Raw genomic sequence first — 22,160 nt, forward strand, 5'->3', positions numbered from 1 at the left:
ATTGAAACTGACGGAAAGCGACTTATCCACTGGATAAAGTTATCCGGCCTTTGAACAACTGGCCCCTGAAGATGAATGAGTGTTCAAAGTTGGAGTAAACGAACATTTGCCCTTTAAGGGCAAATTGAAATTAACTTGAACATTCAACCCAGTGAGTACTTAAGCTCAAACAAACACTTTATCAGGTAAATTTGAACTTTAACTTTTATTTTCATATGATATATTTAAACTCAGTACAGGTACACTAGTCACCAAAACGAGGCGAGCTAGTTTAAATAAATAAATTTCAACTGTATGTATAAATGTATATAAATAAATCTCTACATTCTCGCTGAGGTTTAATATCACCCAACGTATTGCATTAAGACATTTTTGATACTTAATAAAATTTGTGATAGACATTCTTGCTATATGACTGCATTACAAAAATAATCTACATATTTCATTAATATTAGCATTGCTAGTAAGCACTTTTTCAATCCATTAAAATAGTGAAATTAATTGTATTGGCGAACGCTCTTTGTATTCGTAAAAAGTAGAATTACAGAACTAACAAGAAAAGCAATTTATTTATTACAAAACAGCCATATCTCGCTGTACTAAATGTAAGTCTTGACCGTTTTAAGGAAAACTTGAAAAGAACATGGCCTAATAATTATTATATCGACTTGTTTATTTTAATCTTATTTAATTTTACCAAACCTTCAAAACTTCTTAATTAAATTAGTTTTCTGTAGTCCACTTATGAATAACAAACACAAATGATATATTACGTTGTATTACGTTTATATTTTACGCTTTCTCTTGTGCCAAGCTAAGTTTGCCGCCATCCCGCAAGAAGAAAATCCAAGCTCAATCTTAGCAACCAATCGATATTAAGACGTAACACAGTGCTGGACTCAGCAAAACAAGTCGAGTGAGGTCATTTGACTCAACCAGTCGACATCCTTTCAAAAAAACTGAAATTAAAGCCAATTTCGTTTGCTGTTGGCGCGGCAAAAGTTGGCGTTTTAACTCTTTCTTGTTAAATTCAAAAACCATTTTTATATCAAAATATCTACTCCCATAACACATCATTTTGAGAGGAAATGTCGAGCTTTGAGGAAGGCTCAGCTCTAATTCTGTTTTCTTTACGTGTCATAATTGGGTTAGCCTTAATCTATTCCGTCAATATTTCAAGACGCTTGTGAGTTCACTCCTACTACAATCTCGTCCCTAGGGCAGCTCTGGGAACAAGGTTACTCTTCGTACTAAGCAAGTATATTCACGCATGCTTAAGACGTCGACCATGACCTTTTTAAAAATGAAACGGCCACTACATGTAACAGAAAGCATTTAAACGAAAGTTAAAATACAAATCATGATGCAATTTAATCTGCGTGCATCCAGTTTCGTGTCATTTGTCTCTTCCGTGTTAAATTTTCTTTTATAAACGTTGCAACAAACAATAAAGATTTTCATATAACTTTTAAGATGACGGATTGTCCGAATGAAAAAAAAAATTTTGCCTTTAAATGGACTAAATTCCAAAAGGCCTATGAACAGAAATATGTACACCTATTATAAAGCAGACTAAATTATTCTCAATCCTCAGGTGCCATCTGAAAAAGAAGATTTTTACAAGATCAGTAAGCTTAACAACCAAATCACATATTGGGTGTTGGTTAAGATAATTATGGGGCGTAGCTTACCCGTTCCTCGGGCAGGAGGAACGGAGCAGCGCAGTTGATCCCCACAATACTTTGGAGATTAATCTGATGCCTGTTACTTTTAATTTGATACTAAAACGACCCTAGAAAGAAAATAAAAAAAGTTTAAAATTTGCTCTCTGCTCTATTTGGTATCAAAACACTTCAGCCTAGTATCGTAAAACCAAAACACTGGTGCAAAGTAGAACAAAAGTAATAGTATAAGTAACCAATCACAACTCGAAGCAAAAATAAGATAAAAAGACAGTTTAGACGCGTTCTAAGTCATTTTCAATTTTGCCAACGATCATATCTAAACATTGTCTACTGCCGATGGTAACAAGATTAATGATTTTCACAACTCGTCAGCGAAATTTTCGGTTTACCTTTTTGCAGATGACACAAATTTGTTGTATGCTGAAAAAATGTTAAATCTCTTGAAGTAACGGTCAATAACGAACTAGTTAAAGTCTCGGATTGGTTCAATGCAAATAAGCCAACATTAAATACTAAAAAATCAAACTTTGTTATCTTTCGTCCTTACCGACGTAAGATGGACCATTCGGTTAATATTTAAATGTTTCACAATAGTAATCACTTTCTTGCTTCCCTTGAGTGTAAGAATCATGTAAAATATCTAGGTGTCTTACTGGACAGTCATTTGAGCTGGAAATACCACATTGACAATGTAGCATTGAAAATAAGTAGAATTATAGGCGTTATTGCCCGTCTTAGGCACCTTGTCCCTTTTACCACTCTATTAAGTATTTACCGCTCTTTCATACTACCCTATCTGTCCTATGGTTTGGCTGCTTGGGGCCAAGCTGCTAAATCCCATCTATAGAAATCCTCGTGCTACAAAAACGTGTTCTTCGTTTGCTTAAAAAATAGCGAACTGTCGGCCGGCACACAGTTTAATTTATAAAGTCGATACTGAAAATCTCATTTAGTGTAGTTTCAAAATTTGTTTAGTTTTACAATAAGTTTAGTTTTATAATTTACTTGTTAAAAGTGATGTATTTGTAAATGTCATTTATTTACGTTTGTATATGTTATTTATTTAGGTAATTCATTACTGACCGTCTGTCTCCCTTTCCTCCCTCTGCCTCGACTAGCAACTGCTATTTGCGGGCGGAAATGTTTTGCTATGTAAATATCTGTTGTTAATAATAATAATAATAATAATAATAATGCAATTGTCTAAACCCAGAGCGCATGCGGTGCCTATAATGAGTGCGGTGAGTATAATGCGGATCTCTTTGTCACGGATCTAGCTAATGAAGCTGATTCCCTGCTCACTATCTTCGATCAAACCGATGTAGACTCTAAGCTCAATATTTTAAATGACACTTTGCAGTCTGTCCTGAGCTTACACGCTCCCGTGAAACAAATTAAACTTCGGAGTAGACCGTGCCCTTTTGTGAACCAGGAAATCAAGGATCTCATGAGATCGCGAGATCTCCTCCTGAAGCAACTCATACAGTCTCGCCAAGACACCGAGTGGATAAATTTCAAACATTCCCGGGACTTGGTCAAGAAAAAGCTACAAGAAGCTGAAAGAGATCACACCTTTGAAGAGGTCACAGCTAATAAAAACAACTCTGGCTCACTCTGGAAAATTATTAATCGCGCCATCCCCTCCAAAGATAAGCAGAGACCAGCCTTTACAAAGGATGTGACAGTCTTAACCAAGGAATTCAATCAGTTTTTTGCTAAAGTCGGCTTAAATGCCGCTGACGCAGTACAGCGCCTGAGGGAAGAACATAACATCATAGTCCGAGATTTTTCATCCGAAACTGGCATAGATACTACCTCTATGGAATTACTCAATTTAAGGACAGTGTCACTTGAAGAGGTTCGCCGAATTGTAACATCTCTCCCAATGAATAAATCTCCGGGACCGGATAAGATCAGCGCTCGTGTACTAAAAGACTGTCTCCCTGTCATACTGGGCCCTCTTACTGACATCATCAATTGTTCTATCCTTACTAGCTCATTTCCTGACAACTGGAAAGAGGCTGAGGTGATTCCGATTCTTAAAGACGGTGACCATGAAAAAGCTGCCAACAACAGGCCGTTATCTCTGCTTGCCGTAGCTTCAAAGGTCCTCGAAAGGATTGTTTTGAATCAGTTCAGCGCCTATCTCACGAAAAACAATCGCCTTACCTCACACCAAAGCGGCAATAAAAAAGCTCATTCTACAGAGACCTTAAACATCCTGCTCACGGATAAGATACTCGAAGCAATGGATAAAAAGCAGATAACAGCACTAGTACTATTAGATCTATCCAAAGCCTTAGACAGTATAGACCATGCAAGGTTGCTCCACAAACTCTCCATCTTAGGAGCCTCACCCTCTACTGTCAAATGGTTCAAGAGCTATTTAACTGGTCGCAGGCAATACGTGAGAATTGGCTCCACCTACTCTGACACTCTACCCATAACTCACGGAGTTCCTCAAGGCGCAATTCTATCACCATTGTTGTTCTGCATTTATCTCAACGATTTACCCACGTCACCGACGTTTTGCAACCTAGAATCGTATGTGGATGACTCAAAGCTATTCATGTCATTTCCTCTCGTTGAGGTTGATGCTGCCATTGAAAAGCTCGAACAAGACCTCCACAGTGTAGCTCAATGGTGCTGTGAGAACCATCTACTTATCAATCCCGATAAAACTAAACTCCTTTTCCTCGGTACCAGACAGATGTTAAGCAGGTTACCAGAAGACCCTAGAGTGGTATTCTTAGGTAAAACACTGAAGCCAACAGACTCTGCCAAGGACTTGGGAGTCTTTCTTGACCCCCATCTGACCTACGATCACCATATTTCATGTGTAGTGTCATCTTGTTTCGCAAAGCTCTGCCAAATAAATAGAGTCAAAAGGAGCTTCGACAAGGAAACACTAGAGTTGTTAATAACATCATTAGTTTTTAGCAAGATGCTTTACTGCTCATCTGTATGGTCTAATACTACACTCCAGAATATAAACAGATTACAATCTATTCAGAATTTTGCCAGCAAGATCGTAACAAACTCTAGGAAGTTTGACCACGTAACACCTTTGCTTCGAGAGCTAAACTGGCTTCCTGTTAAAGAACAATTATTCTATAGAGACTCCGTTTTGACCTTTAAATGTCAGAACGATCTTGCGCCTCAATACTTAACGAGCAAGTTTACCAAGCGCTCAAATATACATACTCGTAACACTCGTACACGGAACTCTTTGCAGATTCCGCTATACAGAACGGCTATAGGCCAGCGCACATTTTCCTATAGAGGGGCCTACATATGCAATAACTTGCATAATGAACTTAGGCAAAGTGCCTCATTGGCATCTTTCAAACGCACCCAGAAAGACACACTATTGAGGCAGACATTTCCTTCATAAGCTTTAAATTTTAGTAAAATACCAGCATAAATTGTGATTTCGAGTTTTTATTGTCATCTTTGCTTTTATAAATTGGAAATAGTTTGTAAATAGTTCCTGAAAAACCTCACGAGGATGTTACTATTAAAGTTATTTATTTTATTTTTATTTATTTTATTTACCTCCTCAAAAATCCTCCCTTTAAATATGTTGTACGTTAAAACAGTTTCCTCAATAATGTTCGACGTCTCATGTTTAACTGTTCCCACTAACATCAGAAATATTTTCATTAAAGACAATGAAAAGCATAATCATGAGACCAGGTTCTTTTCCTCCAAAAAAGTATCACATGTTATTCTTGTTATTAGAGGCCGAGGACGATTATGATGAACCGTCCATATATACTGCTTAAAAATGGAGAACTATCGGACAGACAAACAGTTTAATTTGCAAACTATACAGTAATTTATCACTGACTGCTGTACCCCTTATCTCCGCCCGCCTCGACTAGCACCTACTATTTGCGGGCGGAACTAAACCTTATGTAAATGGTAGTGTTAATAATAATAAAGTGTAAAGTGTAAAAGTGTGCAATTCTCACCTGTGGACAATTTCCTTGAGCGCTGTAGCAATGCCCCGCTGTCCCGTATGGTGGCGGATTGAGACCTCTTGTTGATGCAAACGTTTTATCCTCCGCTGAAAGGTAACGAAAAACACTTTGAAGATTAAAATTATTCGATGCCTAAACATTTTCGAAGAAATGCGAGGCCATTAAAACGAATTTAAATGCGTACAGAAGAATAAACTAGCACCAGTTTGGCAAAAACGTCAATTCCTAGTTAAAGAAATAATCGATGCCGTTCTCCCTCCTCTTTGTCAGCCGGGAATCATTGCCGAGTATAACAAAGGAAAAAAAAAAAAAAAAAAACGTTCTCAAGGAAGTGTTAGTCGAGTCTTGATACTTCCCTGTTGTTGTTGAATCTTTGTTGAATATAGTTTTGACCTTAAAAAGCAGCGTACATTACGTCAATTTACTTGATGTTTATCAACGTAATAGCCCTGAAAGCGAGCGTTTCTTGTTTTGGCAAAGTTTTGTACATCTCCCGGGGTATTCCAACAAATTAGGTCCTCTCCCAGTTTCTCTAGGCATAATAATAAATTGTTTGTAGTGTTTGGGGTGACTTACCAATAATTCGCATAGATGACAAATCTAATCTGATTTTTGTGAAGTAAGAGCCACCTGACACCTTATAATCTTCATCCTCACAGTCACATTCTTCAAAGTGCGAACTATTAAACGGACAACTTCAAGCATTCCGCAACCTGAAAAAAGAAAGAAATATTTATTCCTTAAAAAATCCAACATGGTAGGAGGAGGCCAAGGATAAAGCCTTTCGATACAAGATAAAACTTTACTTTACCGCAAAAATACGACTCGTACCTTTTAAGGTAAATTTCTGCGAAGTTATCAGTAGGACCTGTTGAGTGTAATATACTCCTTTGGCTCTTCGGACATCATTGCGTGACAATACACCTGATAGAAATACAATAGACATAGTGATTAAAACCTTGCAAAGTCTTCATATATTTACGTATAGGTTTAAGGCACATTAGCAGAAGAGTTATTGAAAATTGTCTTCTCAGTATAGTGGTTGTTGAATTTAGGGTTACACTGTTTCTTGTAAAGGAACAACGAATGAATTTGAAGCCATCGTATAGATATATAATCTGAATCTGTAAATAAATTGTCGTTGTTGTTGTAAAAAGATAGCGATGCTCAGCGTACTTTACCTGAAGTTCCTTTCCTTGAATCATTAAGGTTTGTTCGCCATCAGCTTGCAATCCGCTGATTAACTGGACTTCTTTACAAGTTGTGGGCGGACCTTAAAATAAAACAAGGAACACCTTATTAACCTGTGCGGCCAAAGGTTCACATGCTTTGATCGTCATTATCATCATCTTTATTTATTTACACACGGAATCCCTTTCATAAAAATGCTCTTTTGGAGGGCTGTGTAAAAGATACAATAAGTCATACAATATGGTAAGTAGGAGTATTAAGTCTTGAGTATGTACGAATAAATTTCAAATGTAATACAATATGGAAAACATATAATAAAACATACATCTAAATCTGGAAGCCCGACGTAGAGCATTCTTTCCAGCACTCAACGGAATAAAAGTTTTTTATTGAAACACCAACGAATATTTCAAAAAAATGTACATCATGGTCAGTGTATTGCAAACGAGAAAAAATGAATGCGAGCTACCAAAAATGAATGAATGAATGAATGAATGAATGAATGAATGAATGAATGAATGAATGAATGAATGAATGAATGAATGAATGAATGAATGAATGAATGAATGAATGAATGAATGAATGAATAAGATCTTCTTAAGGACGGTGCCTACTAATACCATACCGAAGTATTTTTGTCCGGTTTATGACTATGCGGGGAAAGCAGATCTTAGCAAGGGCTATTGTAATCCAAAAAGAAAATTGGGGGTAGCCATGCATTTTTTAGAAATAACTAAGCAATAATATCTCTAAAAAGCGCCAAAATATAAAGCAATGTATGGGATTTTCTCCTAAATTGACGCTCAATTATCTCTGAAAAATGCATGTTTCACCCCAATTTTCTTATGGATACCAAAAGCATTTGCTAAGTTCTGCTTTCTCCGTATAGTTTTAAACCGCGTAAAAATATTCCTGTATTAGTAGGCTCCACCCATGAGAAACCCGAGTATCTCGAGATGCGCAGAGCGTATGCGCAGTAACAATAGTAGGCACCGTCCTTAAAGAGGATTTTTTGTATTCCTCTTGAAATCAACACCACACTTGCCCAGTTATCAACACTATAATAGCGTGTACACGTATTGCGTGCCTATATGAATGTGCTGCAAAACTCACATGCTTTCATTTGACACACACGTGATGGGTCCGGTTTGCTTGATGTCGGCGTTGTGCAGTATTCGTCACCAAGGTAAGTTCCGTTCCTAGCCAAGCACTTGACAGCTCTTCTCATGATACTTGGCCACAAGTGACAGAGCACTAAGAAAATAAAGTAAACTGTTGTTTGTTAACATAAGCCTTAGCAAGTGATTGATACCTGCAATGTAACAGACAGAAATGTTTGATCTAGGCAAGATTAAAACTCATGACCTCTGTGTTAAGATCCTCTAGCGCTGTAACAAGCTGAACTACGAAGTAAGTTGGGAGAGGGTTGTGAAAGTTTCCTATGCGAGAGTAGACCAGAGAACTGTTGTTGGTCACATTGACTGACATTTCTAAATCCTGAGCAGAAGTCCTCATTACCGAAAGGTAAAATAAAAATGGTCCATCGTTAATTTTTCCCTTGCACCATTTTCTTTGGTTGTTAGCTTGTTTAGCAAGAGAATGTAGAAAGTGATTTCAAGTTGGCTTTGCTTTCGCTTTGCAGCGCTCTTTGATTGGTTGGCAAAGCAACTTTCTTATCCTAAGGCAAACCAAACCAAAACAAATCATAACTTGTTCACACTGCTTGATTTCGGATTGGTTCATGGCTTTGTTTCGTCTGTTGTGTTCGACCAGAGTAGTAAGTTTTTGTTTTTACATACAAATGTAATCGCTCTATATTGCATTACCTGAGACCAGGGCTCCACTCGCCAGAACAGAAATCCACCGCACTTTCCCATGTTACACGGCCGCCATACGGGAGGCTTCGTTCTCTTGTCACACTCCGTGCCACCAACACATTCCACTATCCTGTACTGATAACCGTGTGCACAAGTTCTAGAGCACTGTGGGCGCAGAAACACACCAAAGTTAATGTAAAGAACAAGGATGTTAATTTCAAGGAAAAAAAAAAGATTCCCGTCTCCCTTTGAAAAATGACATTAGCTTTTAGTTTTGGGATTGGGACATAACTTAGCGCTCCATGAAGTATATTGGTACACAAAAAATCCATGACATCCTTTTGAACGCCGAAGTATTCTTAAAACAAAACAAAGCCAAATCAGTTGTTGTGTCCCAGATAAAATGACAATTGCGAAAAAACTTAGCCTTCAGATTAATCTTTAAAGAAAACTTCTCCGTGCTTGCGAAAGTAGCCAGGGAAGAGCTAACCGTAACCTATCTTGTCTTTAGCTACAGCCTCATCTCCAAGAGCCTGAGTCTGGAAACTAAAGAAGTTAGGGCTTTATCACTTACCACTGACCAGTCACCGTGTTTCCACTTGGCTGGACATATGGACCCATAGCACGCAGAAGCATTTTCTGATCTGGAGGCGGGGTTACACAGCGTGTCGCTGACTTTTCTTGCAGACAAGTCGACACACCATAAGTCACGTGACGTCTAGCCGTAACCACAAGAAGTAGAACACTAAGATTAGAAAATGAGACAAAAAGGTTGGTGACCGGCTTCTTATTCCACGTGCTACATAGTGATACATCAAGATGAAGGGTAAGGTACGTAAGATTAAACACGGAGCGAGCCTATAAAAGGGAAGGACACGCCCCCTTTGAAGCGCTTTGTTGGCTTCCAAACGGATCAGTATAATGGTGGATGACGTCGGTAACGGTCGAGGAAAAAAGAGAGAAGAACTATCGTTTGTAAAATAGAAGAGGGAATCGATTTATCAATAAAAATAAGCTAAACGCTAACTATATATATATAGTTTCGTTGCCGCAATCGAAAGATTATACGAAACTTAACCTCGAAATTCGAAAATCCTTCTTTCAAATACACAGTACAAAGATCGAAACCATTATAAGCTGAAGCCTGCGACGAACTGGACATCTGTATCCCTCCATCTGAACATGCCGATAACCAAAACGAGTCTGTGTTGCCGTTCGCCAAAACTGGCGGGATTTTCAAAATTTGGCAGTTGTTTTCCGCTAAACGGCGGCTCGAGTCGTCGCGTCATGTTGGGTTCAAGTTCATTACCGCTTGTGTATAAGGTCAAAGATTTTCTTTGGCCTCGGCAACCCAAATTTCCTGGGCTAGCAAGCCTGGGGAACAATAGTCCTCACGGCACCTAATAAACATATTTTCATTCCATTCCTCAGTGTAATCCTGTACTGTGTTTCACTTAACAGGGATGTTTTGACATCATACCTCAGTGCATGTCGAAGTCTGCCACTGGTATTGATTAGGAAGAGCTGGGCATCTTCTTTTGTTACATGGCTGTTTATCTAATGGTCGCGTGTTACGGTCACAAAACGTATCACCCTTGTACTCTAAGGCGTGAAGACATCTGATGGCTCGGTCTTTTGTTCCCCACTCCACAAGTTGCTGAAACAAAAAATAAAAATAAAAGTTAAAAGCCAACACTAACACCACAGCCACAAAAATTTATGATACTGTGGTATCGAAATGGTTTTCAACTGTCTGAAAATCCTAAATCAAAACCACTCGAGTCACTCATACAAACCATTTAATAGTTTGGGGGAAAATCACGGGAAACCACAATCGAACAAATCACAGTTAGTTTTATTTTGTTTTGTTTGTTTTGTTTTAGTTGGTTGAGAAAAAGGCGCGAGCTTTTAAGCCAAACAGAGAGCAAAACCAAAGCAAATACGGATTCGCTTGGGCATTTGATTGTAAACCACTAAATACTTGCGCAATTGACGAATGCATGCTCACCTTACTCCACTCGCCTTTACGCCATCTGGCCTGTGGGACACATGCCTTCACAATGCAATCCTCTTGACCAGTGGGTCTTAGCTTCCCGTCACAAGCGGAATCTTGCACTCGTTTACGGGTGATCATTGAGAAACAGCCAAAAGCTCTTCTTTTGGTTCCGGATCCGCAAGTACGAGAACACTACAAGAAGAATAACATAAGTTGGATGATGCTTTGAAATGGACAAGGGTCGGTGATAAGGATTAAGATGGATGTTAATTTGTAAGGCAATACCTGAGTCCACCGTCCCGTGTTCCTCCTTGGGCAGAGTCCAATATCACATCTGGCCGTCATAACAGGTTTGGTCGTTTCATCACATGACGCGTTTACTTCCCTGACACCTTGGATGTTTCGTTGCAGTAATTCCATTGCCACAGGTTACTGAACACTTTAAAACAAATCACAGAACAGTTGTTAAACAAGCGAATTATTACTCAAATACTGAACTTGTCACTAGATTGGAATTCAGGTAACTACAAAGAACGGAGAGGCGTGGACGGCAAAAACGGACAAAACAAAGATTGCGGTATATCGCTTCCGTTCACGCGTGAAAGATAGGAACAGTTTCTAAACTTCTTCATGGACATTTGTACAAGTCGTCGGAAGGTAGAAGTTTTGGCCAAGCGTTTTCAACAGACAGCACTCCAGCCTGAAAACTGTCGTTAAAATATTTGTTTCTAATGAAAGCGAACGATAACGCATAATCGTGAACAAAAACTGAAAACAAACATTCCCCTGACCCCACTTCTCTGAAATTCAATGCTACGGTCATAGTAGAAGCACTCACCTGACCCCACTCCCCTGCTTCCCACACAGGACACACACTAAGGACACACTTTGTTGTTGATGCTGGTTTGATTGCCACATCACACGGGACATCTAGTCTGCTGCACGTGATTGCACGTTGTTTTACACCACTTCCACATGTGACAGAGCACTGTAACGATCGATATTTTGAGAATTGTCAACATTAAACACAGTTTGACTGAATTCGATTAAACACAAGGCCCTTTTTCAACAATAATTATAATAAATGTAAATCATTGGCTCTTATAGGTTACATAAATTATTTGTCTTCTCCGCTTTATAATAATAAAAAAAAAACTTGCTTATTTCATTCGAGAACTTACTGAATGGAAGGGACTTCTCGGTTTTCGTTGTGAACTGAGAACTGTAATTTGGTGTTTAATAGTTGTTGCCAAAACATCCCGTATTGAAGCGAGAATCATTGAGGGTTTTGCTAACTTCCACTTTATTGTGGTTCAACATGAAGATTCTCGTACCTTGCTCCATTCGCCTGTTCTCCATTCAGGGCAGGATCCGGGGCTACATCGAGAAACAGCTTCAGGTTTTGATCTGGAATCACAGTTGCTTACTCCTCCACTGCAGAACACTGTACGCCTTCTGAAACCATCTCCACAGGTAACTGAACACTATAAATTAAAAAAAAAAAACTAATGAGAGTTGTAAGAAGTGACAAACGTATCCTAGGAAGAGAGTATAACGCTGTTGTGGACGTATCTCTCTGTGGCAACCAACAGACTATTGACACTAAATATCTGTTACGAAGACATTAAACGTCTCAGAAATAGCTGACCTCAAAATTTCGTGCTTACAGTGGAAAACTAATTCCTTTTATTTTCGACAAATATGTCATTCAGAGTGCGAAATAAGACCAGCTAACAACAACTCGTAAATTCGAGTACTTAGAGTCTGTTCCCTAAAAATATCTACAACTTCAGTTTTCTGCTTACATATCATTTGAACTGACCAAACTTTGTTAGCTTACACAAATATGCCTCTTAAAGGACAGAGAATGACCTGAGAAGACTCTTAACAACATTTTAAGTATTGAGCTTAAGTGTTCTTGTTGGGTGCCTCTCATTTCTACTGTCGTGTTGATTCCTAAGACAAGAAACTTTGATCCACTTGTCTCTCATTACCCATACATGTACATAAATGGTGATGGCGAACCCCTGGGGAAACCAAACAGAAAACCGACAAGCTCTTGAGCTGTGCTTCCAGACCAGGTTAAATAAACCTTAAATTAAGTTTAAATTCAGCGTACCTGTCCCCACTCGCCAACTTTCCAATCGGGACAGGAGCCAAGGTTACAACGAAATGTTACTGGCGGTCTAATTGTGGATTCACATCTGACATCTGATCTGCTGCATTTGACTTCTCGTTGTTTCGTGCCATTTCCACAAGTAACAGAACACTGAGACATAATCAGAAGATAATTCCGATTAACTATGACGATCCGGCCAAGGAACAGGAATACACAATCTTATATTTGTTTGTTCTTACTTGAAGTATGCAAGTCTTCAACAAGAAACATAAACGCGTTAAGTATGTGCGTCTTCAACCAGGTAGAGAAGTTAACACCGTTAACATTCGAGGCATAAGCCATGGTTACAATTGGATGTAGCTTGCAGTTTTCCTCTGGAGTCACATGGGACATCTGATCTGCTGCATTTGGCTTCTCGTTGTTTTATTCCATCTCCACAAGTAACGGAACACTGGGAAACAATCAGAAGGCAATGCCGAGTTACTATGACAACCGAGCAGGTCTAAACAATCTAGAATTTGTCTGGGCTCAAGCATGTGCTTCTTCAAATAAGGTGAAATAAATACCGAAAGTAATACTTAATTCAACGTACCTGCCCCCAATCGCCAACTCTCCATTTAGGGCACAAGCCAAGGTTACAAGGGGACGTAACTTGTGGTTTGAATCTGGATTCACATCTGACATCTGATCTGCTGCAATTGACTTCTCGTTGTTTAGTGCCATCTCCACAAGTAACAGAACACTGAGAAACAATCAGAACACTTGCTGAGTTACTTTGACAACCAGGTCATAGCGTAGGTCTAAACAATGTAAAATTTGTCTGTTCTCAATATAAGTATACCAGTTTTAAACCAGGAAAATAAACGTCTTTTATATGTGCTTCTTCAACAGTAGATTAAACAACCGCTCCGCACGTGCATTTTAAATTTTGGTACATTTCTTTGCCGTCCTCCGCAAAACAACAACGTGAAGTGACCTTATTTAAGGTTTTGTGGAGTAACATGAGCAAACGACGGTGAACGCGTACGCAACTACTACTAATTTAGGCAACTTGCTAGCCGTTTACTATTCTAATGCGTTTCCGAGCAACAATCAATAATTTTCCCTTAAATTACGTGTTTCAAGCTTTTCAGTAGGAGCAATATTGACTGAATTTTACACATGTGATGAGGACAGATTATAAGTTTAATTCAGGAGTAAACCAACAACGATAAAACTTAATGTCAGGCAGCTTCCAACCGCTTAAAAATCCGCGAAAATAGATCGATAAAAATAGAAAACGGTGGATCTAAAGAAGAAACTTACGGAGTAATTTCTTCCACTGAATTTGACTTTGCTCCTTCCTCCCATCAAAAGAACACTGTTATGCTCGGTTGTAATTCGTTGAAAAAAGAAGTAGCGAGGTGAAAGCACTTGGTTGACATGACTGATTTCAGTTTCTTAGCTTAACAATGTCAATCTGATCCGAATTTTTGGCTTTGACACAAATAATCTTTCGTGGTTTCTTGCAAGAGACACAAAAACTTAACGTTTAGGAGTTTTCTTTCTAACTGCAGTACTTGATTTCCATGCATTTGTGGTACAGACAACCTGGCTTAAACAGTCGAACTCCAAAGAACTTGAAAGAACGTCAAAATGAAGAAACCAACGAAATGAAAAACTGGCGTGCTCAGCCAATCTGGAGCGAGTATTTCGCCCCATCAGGAGTAAGTAGGTTTGCCCTCGTGGCAAGGAAAATTAAGAAAACTTGCCCTCTGTTACAAGAAATCATTAAAAAAATTTCCCCTCTATTAAATTGTTATTGTTATTGTTGGTAAGCAGTTTGCTGCATATGCACTAAACATATATATAACTGCAGAAAGGATGAGGAACTGGTAAAGTTATTACGTTCATACGCTAAGCAAATTTCTATAAATGCAATGAAAAAATTGGAGCCCCGCTTTTAGGCTTGGCTAAATATCATATATTACACTACCAACCACACACACCTTATCATCCAAACACTCATTCTTTTCCTGAAAGTGATTATCGTTTGGCAAACAAGCACGCCATGTTTAACACTGAACTTAAGTCATTCTTTTCCGTGACCAGTTTAAGCCTTACGTCTTGGGTTAATGCTTAGTCACAATCGTATTTATTGGTTACTTGTGGTCGATTGCTTTGGTTGTTAGATTACGTTAAACTCTCATGACGACAGTGCTTACGGTTAATTTGAAGTTTAGATTGCGTTACCTTACCTGAGGCGACAACCGATGTGACAGTCCTCCGTGACACTGCTTGGTCTTGTTCTCTGATCACAGCGTGAATTGGATACTAGCTGACCGACCATCAATGGCGCGGACGCACCTGAGCCGTCGTTTCGTTTGTCCTATCAATTTATAGTAAATTGTCAACTATGGAGCGCCTTGGACCAATGAGAACTAACGTAAGGCCAAAAACAAAATAGCCAAAGTAAACACAATTAAACTTGCTTTAACCCATGAGCCATTTAGCGAGTTTTTCGTGCAACCCATCAAGCGCCTTCCCTTCCTCTTCCAGGTGTTGTGCAATCTGTGGATTCGTCATCGTTGTTTCTTAAGCTTAAATCATTTTTACGTTGTGGGGTTGCTGGTCTCACGCATACCCCCCAACCCAGAGGACTGGGATGTTATGTTTCTCTGGACCCTCTTTCGTAGACCATATCAGACATAGTTAGATCTGCCGTTAGCGCAAGGCTCTTGCCGGCACATCCTTGGTGGTAGGCAGATCCAAACTTTCCCGTCACGACAAGGCTCAACCCAGGAGAGGTTACTTATCATATATAGCGCATTATTTTCTACCTTGGCAAAGCTTACTGCACTGTGTCCAAGGACCCAGGCGATCCCATTTGTAAACAAACTTCTTTGGTTCAGCGACGTTCTGATTAAGATAGTAGTGAACATTGGGTGGTAACACCTCTCCCATCTCAAGGACCTGAATAATATGGAACAATCATGAAAAACTTACTTAATAAGTTAGTTTTGTAACTTATCTTAACACCTAGCATCACAGAGCGGATTTTCCTTCAGTGTCAAAATAAATGGGCGTTTACTTTTGTTTCGATTTATTACGCTCTGTGATTGGTTAGCAGAATTTGCGCCACTTTATAACCGATGGGAAGCAAAACCGAAACCAAGCGTCTTCCCGCGCTTGCCTTGAACTCAGATTGGTTCATTGCACTATGTTCAGACACTCAATTGAAAACTGCTCCATGAAATAATTGGTCAATAACATTCATCTGATTGGCAACAGCATACAATTTTGCCATCTTGTATGGTACGTATTTAAAACAAGAACAGCAAACACTGTAAAATACTTCCAGATAGCTTTCATTTGAACAGTTACAAGGACAAAAGTTAGTATGGCACAACAAACGGGAATCAACTGCACTAAACAGAGCTTTTTAAAGTCATTCTCTTATTTCTCTTAGGGATAGTAAAGCGAGCGAACCCCACGACAGTGAGCTGACGCGACTTGTAGAGTTTATTGAATAACAACCTTTTTGTTGTGAAATTCAAGAAAAGGTCGGTGCGTGAAACAAAATCTGCGAGCTTGTCATACTTGCGTGAAATTTGATAGGTTCGGTGGTTTTGCCGTCGATCTTGATTTGTTCAATAGGTTTCTCTGATCCTGAATACCAGATCTCGCTGCCCTGAATTCTCTGACTCCTAAACCTATCACCATTCCTCCGTTCAAAAGCAATCTGAAGTGCTAATATCAACGAAACAAAAGCGAAGTGATAAGTAGTATATCAAACTTTCAATTCCTAAGCACCAAGAAGTGAATTAAAAAAAAAAAACAAGAGAGAGAGAGAGAGAGAGAGAGACGCACAGCCGAGTGTTTTAAGGGTGGTTTACACGTGTGATAAACATAAAAGAAAGGCGATGTACGCAGGCGCAGCAAATTAAAATTTGGGCGCCGAAGTTTAAAATCCAATATGGCGGACGCCGAGGAAGTATTGAACGACGATGTGACTGATGTTGTTGCTCATTCTTCTCCTGTAATTATGCTTGTGTTATCCCGGTTTACCCGTGCTATTTTACGATGCAAACATGAGCGTAAGCACAAGACAAAGGAAAGATTGTCTTTTCTTGTGCTTGCGCTTATGCTTGCATCTCCCCAGTTTACACGTTGCTTTCTTGCGCTTCAAGCTGTTTGATATAACGTCATAGAATAAAGAGCTCTTGGAGAAATTCACAGCAAAAGTTTACAAAATTAATTAATTAATTAGTTAATTAAAATCACATTTCAAAACACCTTTATGGAGGCGATTTTGTTTGTTTTCTCGTTATGAATTATTAATGATTTAAGAACAATTTACCATCGTCGAAAACTAATTGTATCCAAAAGAGAAACAAGACACGCTGCAGAACCAACCTAAGAAATTGTTGTCTTCGCCATTTTTTCAACCATACTGGGTAATCAAGATGTCCATTGATTCTACAGGAATTAATTGTAAATATATAGTTGTATCCTGCAAATAGAAACATACCCAATCATTATACAAGTAGTCCCTGGATGACCTGGATAAGTTATCAAATAGGAACATATCCAATCATATATATGCACTGTCTATGAATGACTTTTCAAATCGGAACATACCCAATCAGTATATACACAGTTCCTGGATGAGTTATCAAATAGGAACATACCTAAACATATACACACCGTCCCCGGGTTATAAATGGGTTTATAAAAGTGCATTGATTCGAGATTCACATGTCATATTTCTTGTCTGCTGAGTATCACTTTCAGAGACAATAAACATTTCTCATGTAACAGTTTTCCCTTCCGCCCTGGGAGTGATTCAAGTTTCCCTGCCAAGGGACGTTTGATAAAGCCCGACCGTTAACAGTTCTCTTATTAAAGAGGGCTGAACGCTTTTTTAAAGCACTAAAGCAATACTGCTAGTTGCCGATCATTCTACCGTCTGTTTGCAATAGTGTCGAAGTAAAAGGCAATTACTTATTTGAAGAATAAATGTAGGTCCACATGGACCAGCCTATATACAACAAAGGGAAATTGCTGATAAAGTCCACTGAATTGAAAAGAGTCAAATGGATCTTCGACTTGCGCTATTAGTTCCAGTGTTTTTAAAATGAGGTGATGAGCAACTTACATGTATGAAATTTTAGCCATCCCTGGGTTATCCAAAGCATTTTGTGAGATTTCACTTTATGTTTAGTCATGCCTTACCAAACCTTGTCTCGTTGAACATTCCTGAGATGCGTCTGCAGGAAGAGTTGTCTCCATCACACACGCCACACTTGGCAGTCTTCTTATTGGAGTTCAGCACCCGGTCACATCCCGCAGGCTACGTTAAAAGCACATTCAAGTGTTTTAGAGACGGTGCCTACTAATACAAAGTTATTTTTGCGCAGTTGATGACCACGCGGGAAATTCTTAACTATTGGAATCCAAAAATATAATTGTGGGTAACCACGCAGTTTTGAAAGGTAATTGTGCAACAATAATTCTTCAAGCTCTAAATAACATATTAATCTTTGGGTTAAGGTTAGGCTAGGTTAGGAAGCTTTTAAAATTATGTCTAAAAATGCATCATTACCCCTAATTTTCTCCTTGGATTCGAATAAGCTTTGCTAGGATCAGCGTTTTAACATACTGATAGGTTGTGCAAAAATCACTCTGTACTAGCAGACACCATCCCCATACCAAGATGCTTTTGAAAAGAAGGAAGGATGTTTACTACATTAGTTAAAATGTCCCGATATCAACTAAAGATTCAGGAACACAGATCTTGCTGATTGGGCACTGTCCTGAGAATGGAAAATCACACGGTAACCAGAGTGACACTAAGTTGAACCCGTGGGGAGAAGGACTAGAAAGAGACTAGAAACTAGCTGGCACAAGAGGGTCAATAAGGGTCTGAAAATAATGGCTAAGAATGGATTGAAGCTCAAAAAAAAAATAATAAAAAAGGAACGTGGAAGGTGGCCAAGTTAGATGATGGCAGATTGTGTCACAACTGGCACGATACTGATTAGGTTAGGTTCGTTATGAAAATCGTAACTTACTTTCAGTTTCAACGCTTACCATACATTTTCCATCCACACAAACGTCAGTCGTTTGTGGTTACACGGCGTACCATCGATAACTTTGTCTTTCAACTTGAAATAGATTGCAGTGCCAGCCTTTCAAGAATACAGTTTACATTGGTTTTCTTTACTAACTGTTTCAAAAAAAGACAACAAAAGTAGACAGTTACTCAAAAAGGTGAAAAAATACACTTATTCTCAAAAATTAAGTTGGGTTTTTAGCTAATCACGCTTAAATTTTTGTGACCTTAACTTGAGCAAGTGAAAAGATCTTCAATCTTATTATGAAGACCAAAGTAAAGAGCATTGAAGTGAAATAACGAATACGCGTTGTGGGTTATTGGGCTTGGTTAGAACGCAGTCTCTCACCTCCAGCGTACTTGGGTACCCACTGCGTGATTCTGTATCTCGTGGAGCCCGACATTACCGTCTGAGCTCGTGTAAATGTGTGCTCACACATTATAAGGCGCGGAAGTCCACTGAACCTTTGGGACAATTCTGTTAAAGTTATGAAGAAGACAATTTAAGTGAGCCGAGTTGAGCTTTTAAAGAAGTGCAAGTTAAAGGGAAACTCCAACCATACTTGATTATAGGAAAAAAAACGGTGCTTAAAAACAATAAACAAGGAAGCAAGGAACCGCACAACGAAAATGCTGAAAGTATACAAAGGATCTGTAAAAGATCTTATCTGCAAAAATATAAATGACTCAAATTTCTGAAAGGCTGATCAGACTGCGTAAAAAACTTAACACGCCAGCGACATGATAGAGACCAAAGCGAGAATTGGTCTCTATCTATCGGTTCTACGCAGTCCGATCAGCCTTGCAGAAATTGGAGTCACTTGCATAAGTGTTACATGACCTGAATCTTTTCCTTGGACCAATACAATATTTCCCGCCATTTTCTGGCCTAAGAGAATGGAAATATCATTAAATAAAACGTTTTACATTTATCCCTGAAGCAAAAACCAGTTCACAAACCTAGCATAAATAAATGATATTGAATTGTTTCTACTTTTGCTTTCTACCTAACAAACAATGACAAACGAAACAAAAAACTATTGCGTAACAACCATTGCGTGAAATGACAAATGAAGTAACCAGAAGCTCTAAACTTACATTGGATTGTTACATTTCCGGTACGAGAAGGAAATTCCTCTGCCACATTTCTGGGTACACTCCATATATGGACCCCACTGCCCCCAGCGGCCATCGATAGGCTTCAGTCTCCGCTTCTTCACACACTGTCCCCTTATAAAATGCACCACTGGATGGAAACAAAGTAAAGATAGCATCTTTAGCATTGGGATTTGATCTGTTTCATAACAGGCATCTTCTTCCCATCATACCTTACGTTGTAGCAGAAATATAGAAATTAGGCAAATTCGCACATTGAACCGTTATCGTTCTTCCTTTTCACGCAAATGTTGTAAAGTTCAGTGTACATGTACTTTGGGGAAGACAAGGGTTCCCATGGGCTCCAGTTAATTTACCAGCTAACAACCTCACTCTCAGTGTCTCTTCTCTTCCAAGCGGTAGGGAAAAACTGGAAAAGACAAAGAGTTATGCCAAGCTGTTTCTGTGTTACCAAACGGCATGTTGAACATTAAAGGGAAAACTATTTCCTAGCCTATCTAACATTAAAATATGAAAGAAATTGAATTTTCCACCCTTGCCACGATATGTTTGATTTTTTTGGACAGCCGCTCTAAACAGTTCTGAACTGAGAAAACGTGCGCGGACCATACCTGATGAAAAGCAACAATCGGGATGAAAAAAAGTTACCCGCGATTGCGCAAGTATGAAGATTGCGCTTTTCAACTGTTTCAATCAAGACCCATTAATTTCACAGTATACCCATTCAGAGAATACTAACTTTACGCATTGATGGCTGTATTTAGTCTAAGAAGTTGGTGACTTTATCACGACTACAGTTAGACCAGGACCAAGGTTTGTCATCAAAACTCAATGAACGCGCCAGTGAGATGCTGATCCCCTCTGCTTCGTGTACAAGGATTGTTGTCACCCTCATGAGGCAGAATAAAACTGTCGTGAGAAGCAAAGAGGAAAAACTGTTTGAAAGGTCTTTGAAAGAATTTGAGATTGGTTTAAAATGCGGAGCAATGAGGAGCACAAACATGGCCCAGTAAAGCAAAGGCATACTTCTCTTGCTCTTACATTCGTGCATGTTTAACAACGTAAGAAATTAGAGAATCGATTCAAATTTTATTTGTGTTTGCGCCTTGTTGTGTAAACTCAAACAGAACGGTCACAAACGCATGCAAATGAAAAGACAAAACACCTTTTTATTGCGTTTCGCCAATTGTTCTTGACTTTTACGATTGAATTGAGATCTTGCGTCGACTCCTGCTTTGAGAATCATTCTTGTGCTTCCTTTTGCTTGCCTTTCTATACTTACACGTGTCCTAGCTCGTGTGCTGTGGTGTATTTAGACAAAAAAAATCATTACCTGGAGTTGTTCTTTTGTCTCTTCCTGAGAATCATCGCAACAAGGAATCTGTTGAAGGAGACACTGAACCTAAAATAAAGAGAAGAAAACTGAAATACCGGTTTTGCTATTTCATTTACTTTGTTGAACTTTATGGTGATCTGTGATTATTACGAAAACTTTTTGCCACTGAATCCACCAATTGCACCTGTGATCAACCGAAAAACCAATCGTGATCGTCTAGCGGAATTTTCCGCGCTTGGTGCCTGTTACATGTATTTTCGTTGAGTACTGGCCCCAGTTGTTCAAAGGCCGGATAACTTTATCCAGTGGATAAGTCACTATCCGACAGTTTCAATCTGTGCAAAGATTTCAGTATTTCATCGTGTACAAGTGAATATGCACACTCTAACCACAGTCTAATTTAAGACTATACGAAAACCTTGGACAACGTTGAACGTGAAGTATATTTTAGACCCCGAATAGTGCCTTATCCAGCGGATAAAGTTATCCGGCCTTTGAACAACTGGGGCCTGATTGGTTCAATAGTTCTTTTCGCTTGTGTGATTGGCTAGTTGGAATGATGAACTTTCTTTTGGAATGAGGACTTTAACGTGGAATCCACAGGGAGGAAAATTATTAGCACTCCAAGAGAGAACGCAGCAAAACAAAACAATTCTCGAAACAAGTGGTGCAAAGCGGTGGAAGAAAACCAACTTACCTTTTCCTCGTGTTGTTCTTTTAAGCTTGTCACAAACTCGTTAGGTGGATTTCCACCGTCGCGTAAATTTTACGTGCGTACAGACGTAAATTTAACCGGGCTTTACGTACGTAAATAGAATAAGAA

At 39.0% G+C, this 22,160-nt stretch overlaps 4 protein-coding genes across 7 annotated transcripts in view; all 4 read right to left on the reverse strand.

Moving 5' to 3' along the window:
• Positions 1-22,160, reverse strand: part of LOC146459260 (chromosome-associated kinesin KIF4B-like) — a 120,718-nt gene that overhangs the window by 81,525 nt on the left and 17,033 nt on the right. The window lies entirely within an intron of this gene.
• Positions 170-10,310, reverse strand: LOC146459265 (A disintegrin and metalloproteinase with thrombospondin motifs 20-like). Of its 2 annotated transcripts, none has more exons than XM_085089814.1 (9): positions 10,157-10,310; positions 9,251-9,421; positions 8,686-8,841; positions 7,973-8,113; positions 6,850-6,941; positions 6,500-6,592; positions 6,245-6,381; positions 5,660-5,754; positions 170-1,601 (listed from the first exon to the last, which is right to left on the reverse strand). In XM_085089814.1, the coding sequence occupies exons 4-6, from the start codon at positions 8,085-8,087 to the stop codon at positions 6,527-6,529; spliced, it is 273 nt and encodes a 90-aa protein (XP_084945940.1). In that variant the 5' UTR covers positions 8,088-8,113; positions 8,686-8,841; positions 9,251-9,421; positions 10,157-10,310; the 3' UTR covers positions 170-1,601; positions 5,660-5,754; positions 6,245-6,381; positions 6,500-6,526. The 2 variants fall into 2 exon arrangements, with proteins under 2 accessions (XP_084945940.1, XP_084945941.1); XM_085089815.1 differs by having other exon boundaries at positions 6,845-6,941.
• LOC146459266 (uncharacterized) lies at positions 11,301-16,493 on the reverse strand. Its single transcript, XM_085089721.1, has 7 exons — positions 16,371-16,493; positions 15,611-15,743; positions 15,029-15,081; positions 13,384-13,533; positions 12,792-12,941; positions 12,007-12,156; positions 11,301-11,660 (listed from the first exon to the last, which is right to left on the reverse strand). Exons 1-7 carry the CDS (start codon positions 16,491-16,493, stop codon positions 11,301-11,303), a joined length of 1,119 nt encoding a protein of 372 aa, XP_084945847.1.
• Positions 15,614-20,377, reverse strand: LOC146459267 (A disintegrin and metalloproteinase with thrombospondin motifs 4-like). 3 transcript variants are annotated; one of them, XM_085089817.1, is made up of 7 exons: positions 19,984-20,377; positions 19,235-19,363; positions 18,864-18,999; positions 18,011-18,123; positions 17,187-17,283; positions 16,371-16,520; positions 15,614-15,743 (listed from the first exon to the last, which is right to left on the reverse strand). In XM_085089817.1, exons 4-6 carry the CDS (start codon positions 18,060-18,062, stop codon positions 16,502-16,504), a joined length of 168 nt encoding a protein of 55 aa, XP_084945943.1. In that variant the 5' UTR covers positions 18,063-18,123; positions 18,864-18,999; positions 19,235-19,363; positions 19,984-20,377; the 3' UTR covers positions 15,614-15,743; positions 16,371-16,501. The 3 variants fall into 3 exon arrangements, 2 of the variants coding, with proteins under 2 accessions (XP_084945943.1, XP_084945942.1); XM_085089816.1 differs by having other exon boundaries at positions 18,006-18,123; XR_014858040.1 differs by lacking the exons at positions 15,614-15,743; positions 16,371-16,520; positions 17,187-17,283; positions 18,011-18,123 and adding an exon at positions 18,490-18,586 and having other exon boundaries at positions 19,984-20,375.

The sequence above is a fragment of the Pavona decussata genome, unplaced genomic scaffold, assembly GCF_977016875.1.
Source record: "Pavona decussata unplaced genomic scaffold, jaPavDecu1.1 SCAFFOLD_223, whole genome shotgun sequence".
NCBI lineage: Eukaryota > Metazoa > Cnidaria > Anthozoa > Scleractinia > Agariciidae > Pavona > Pavona decussata.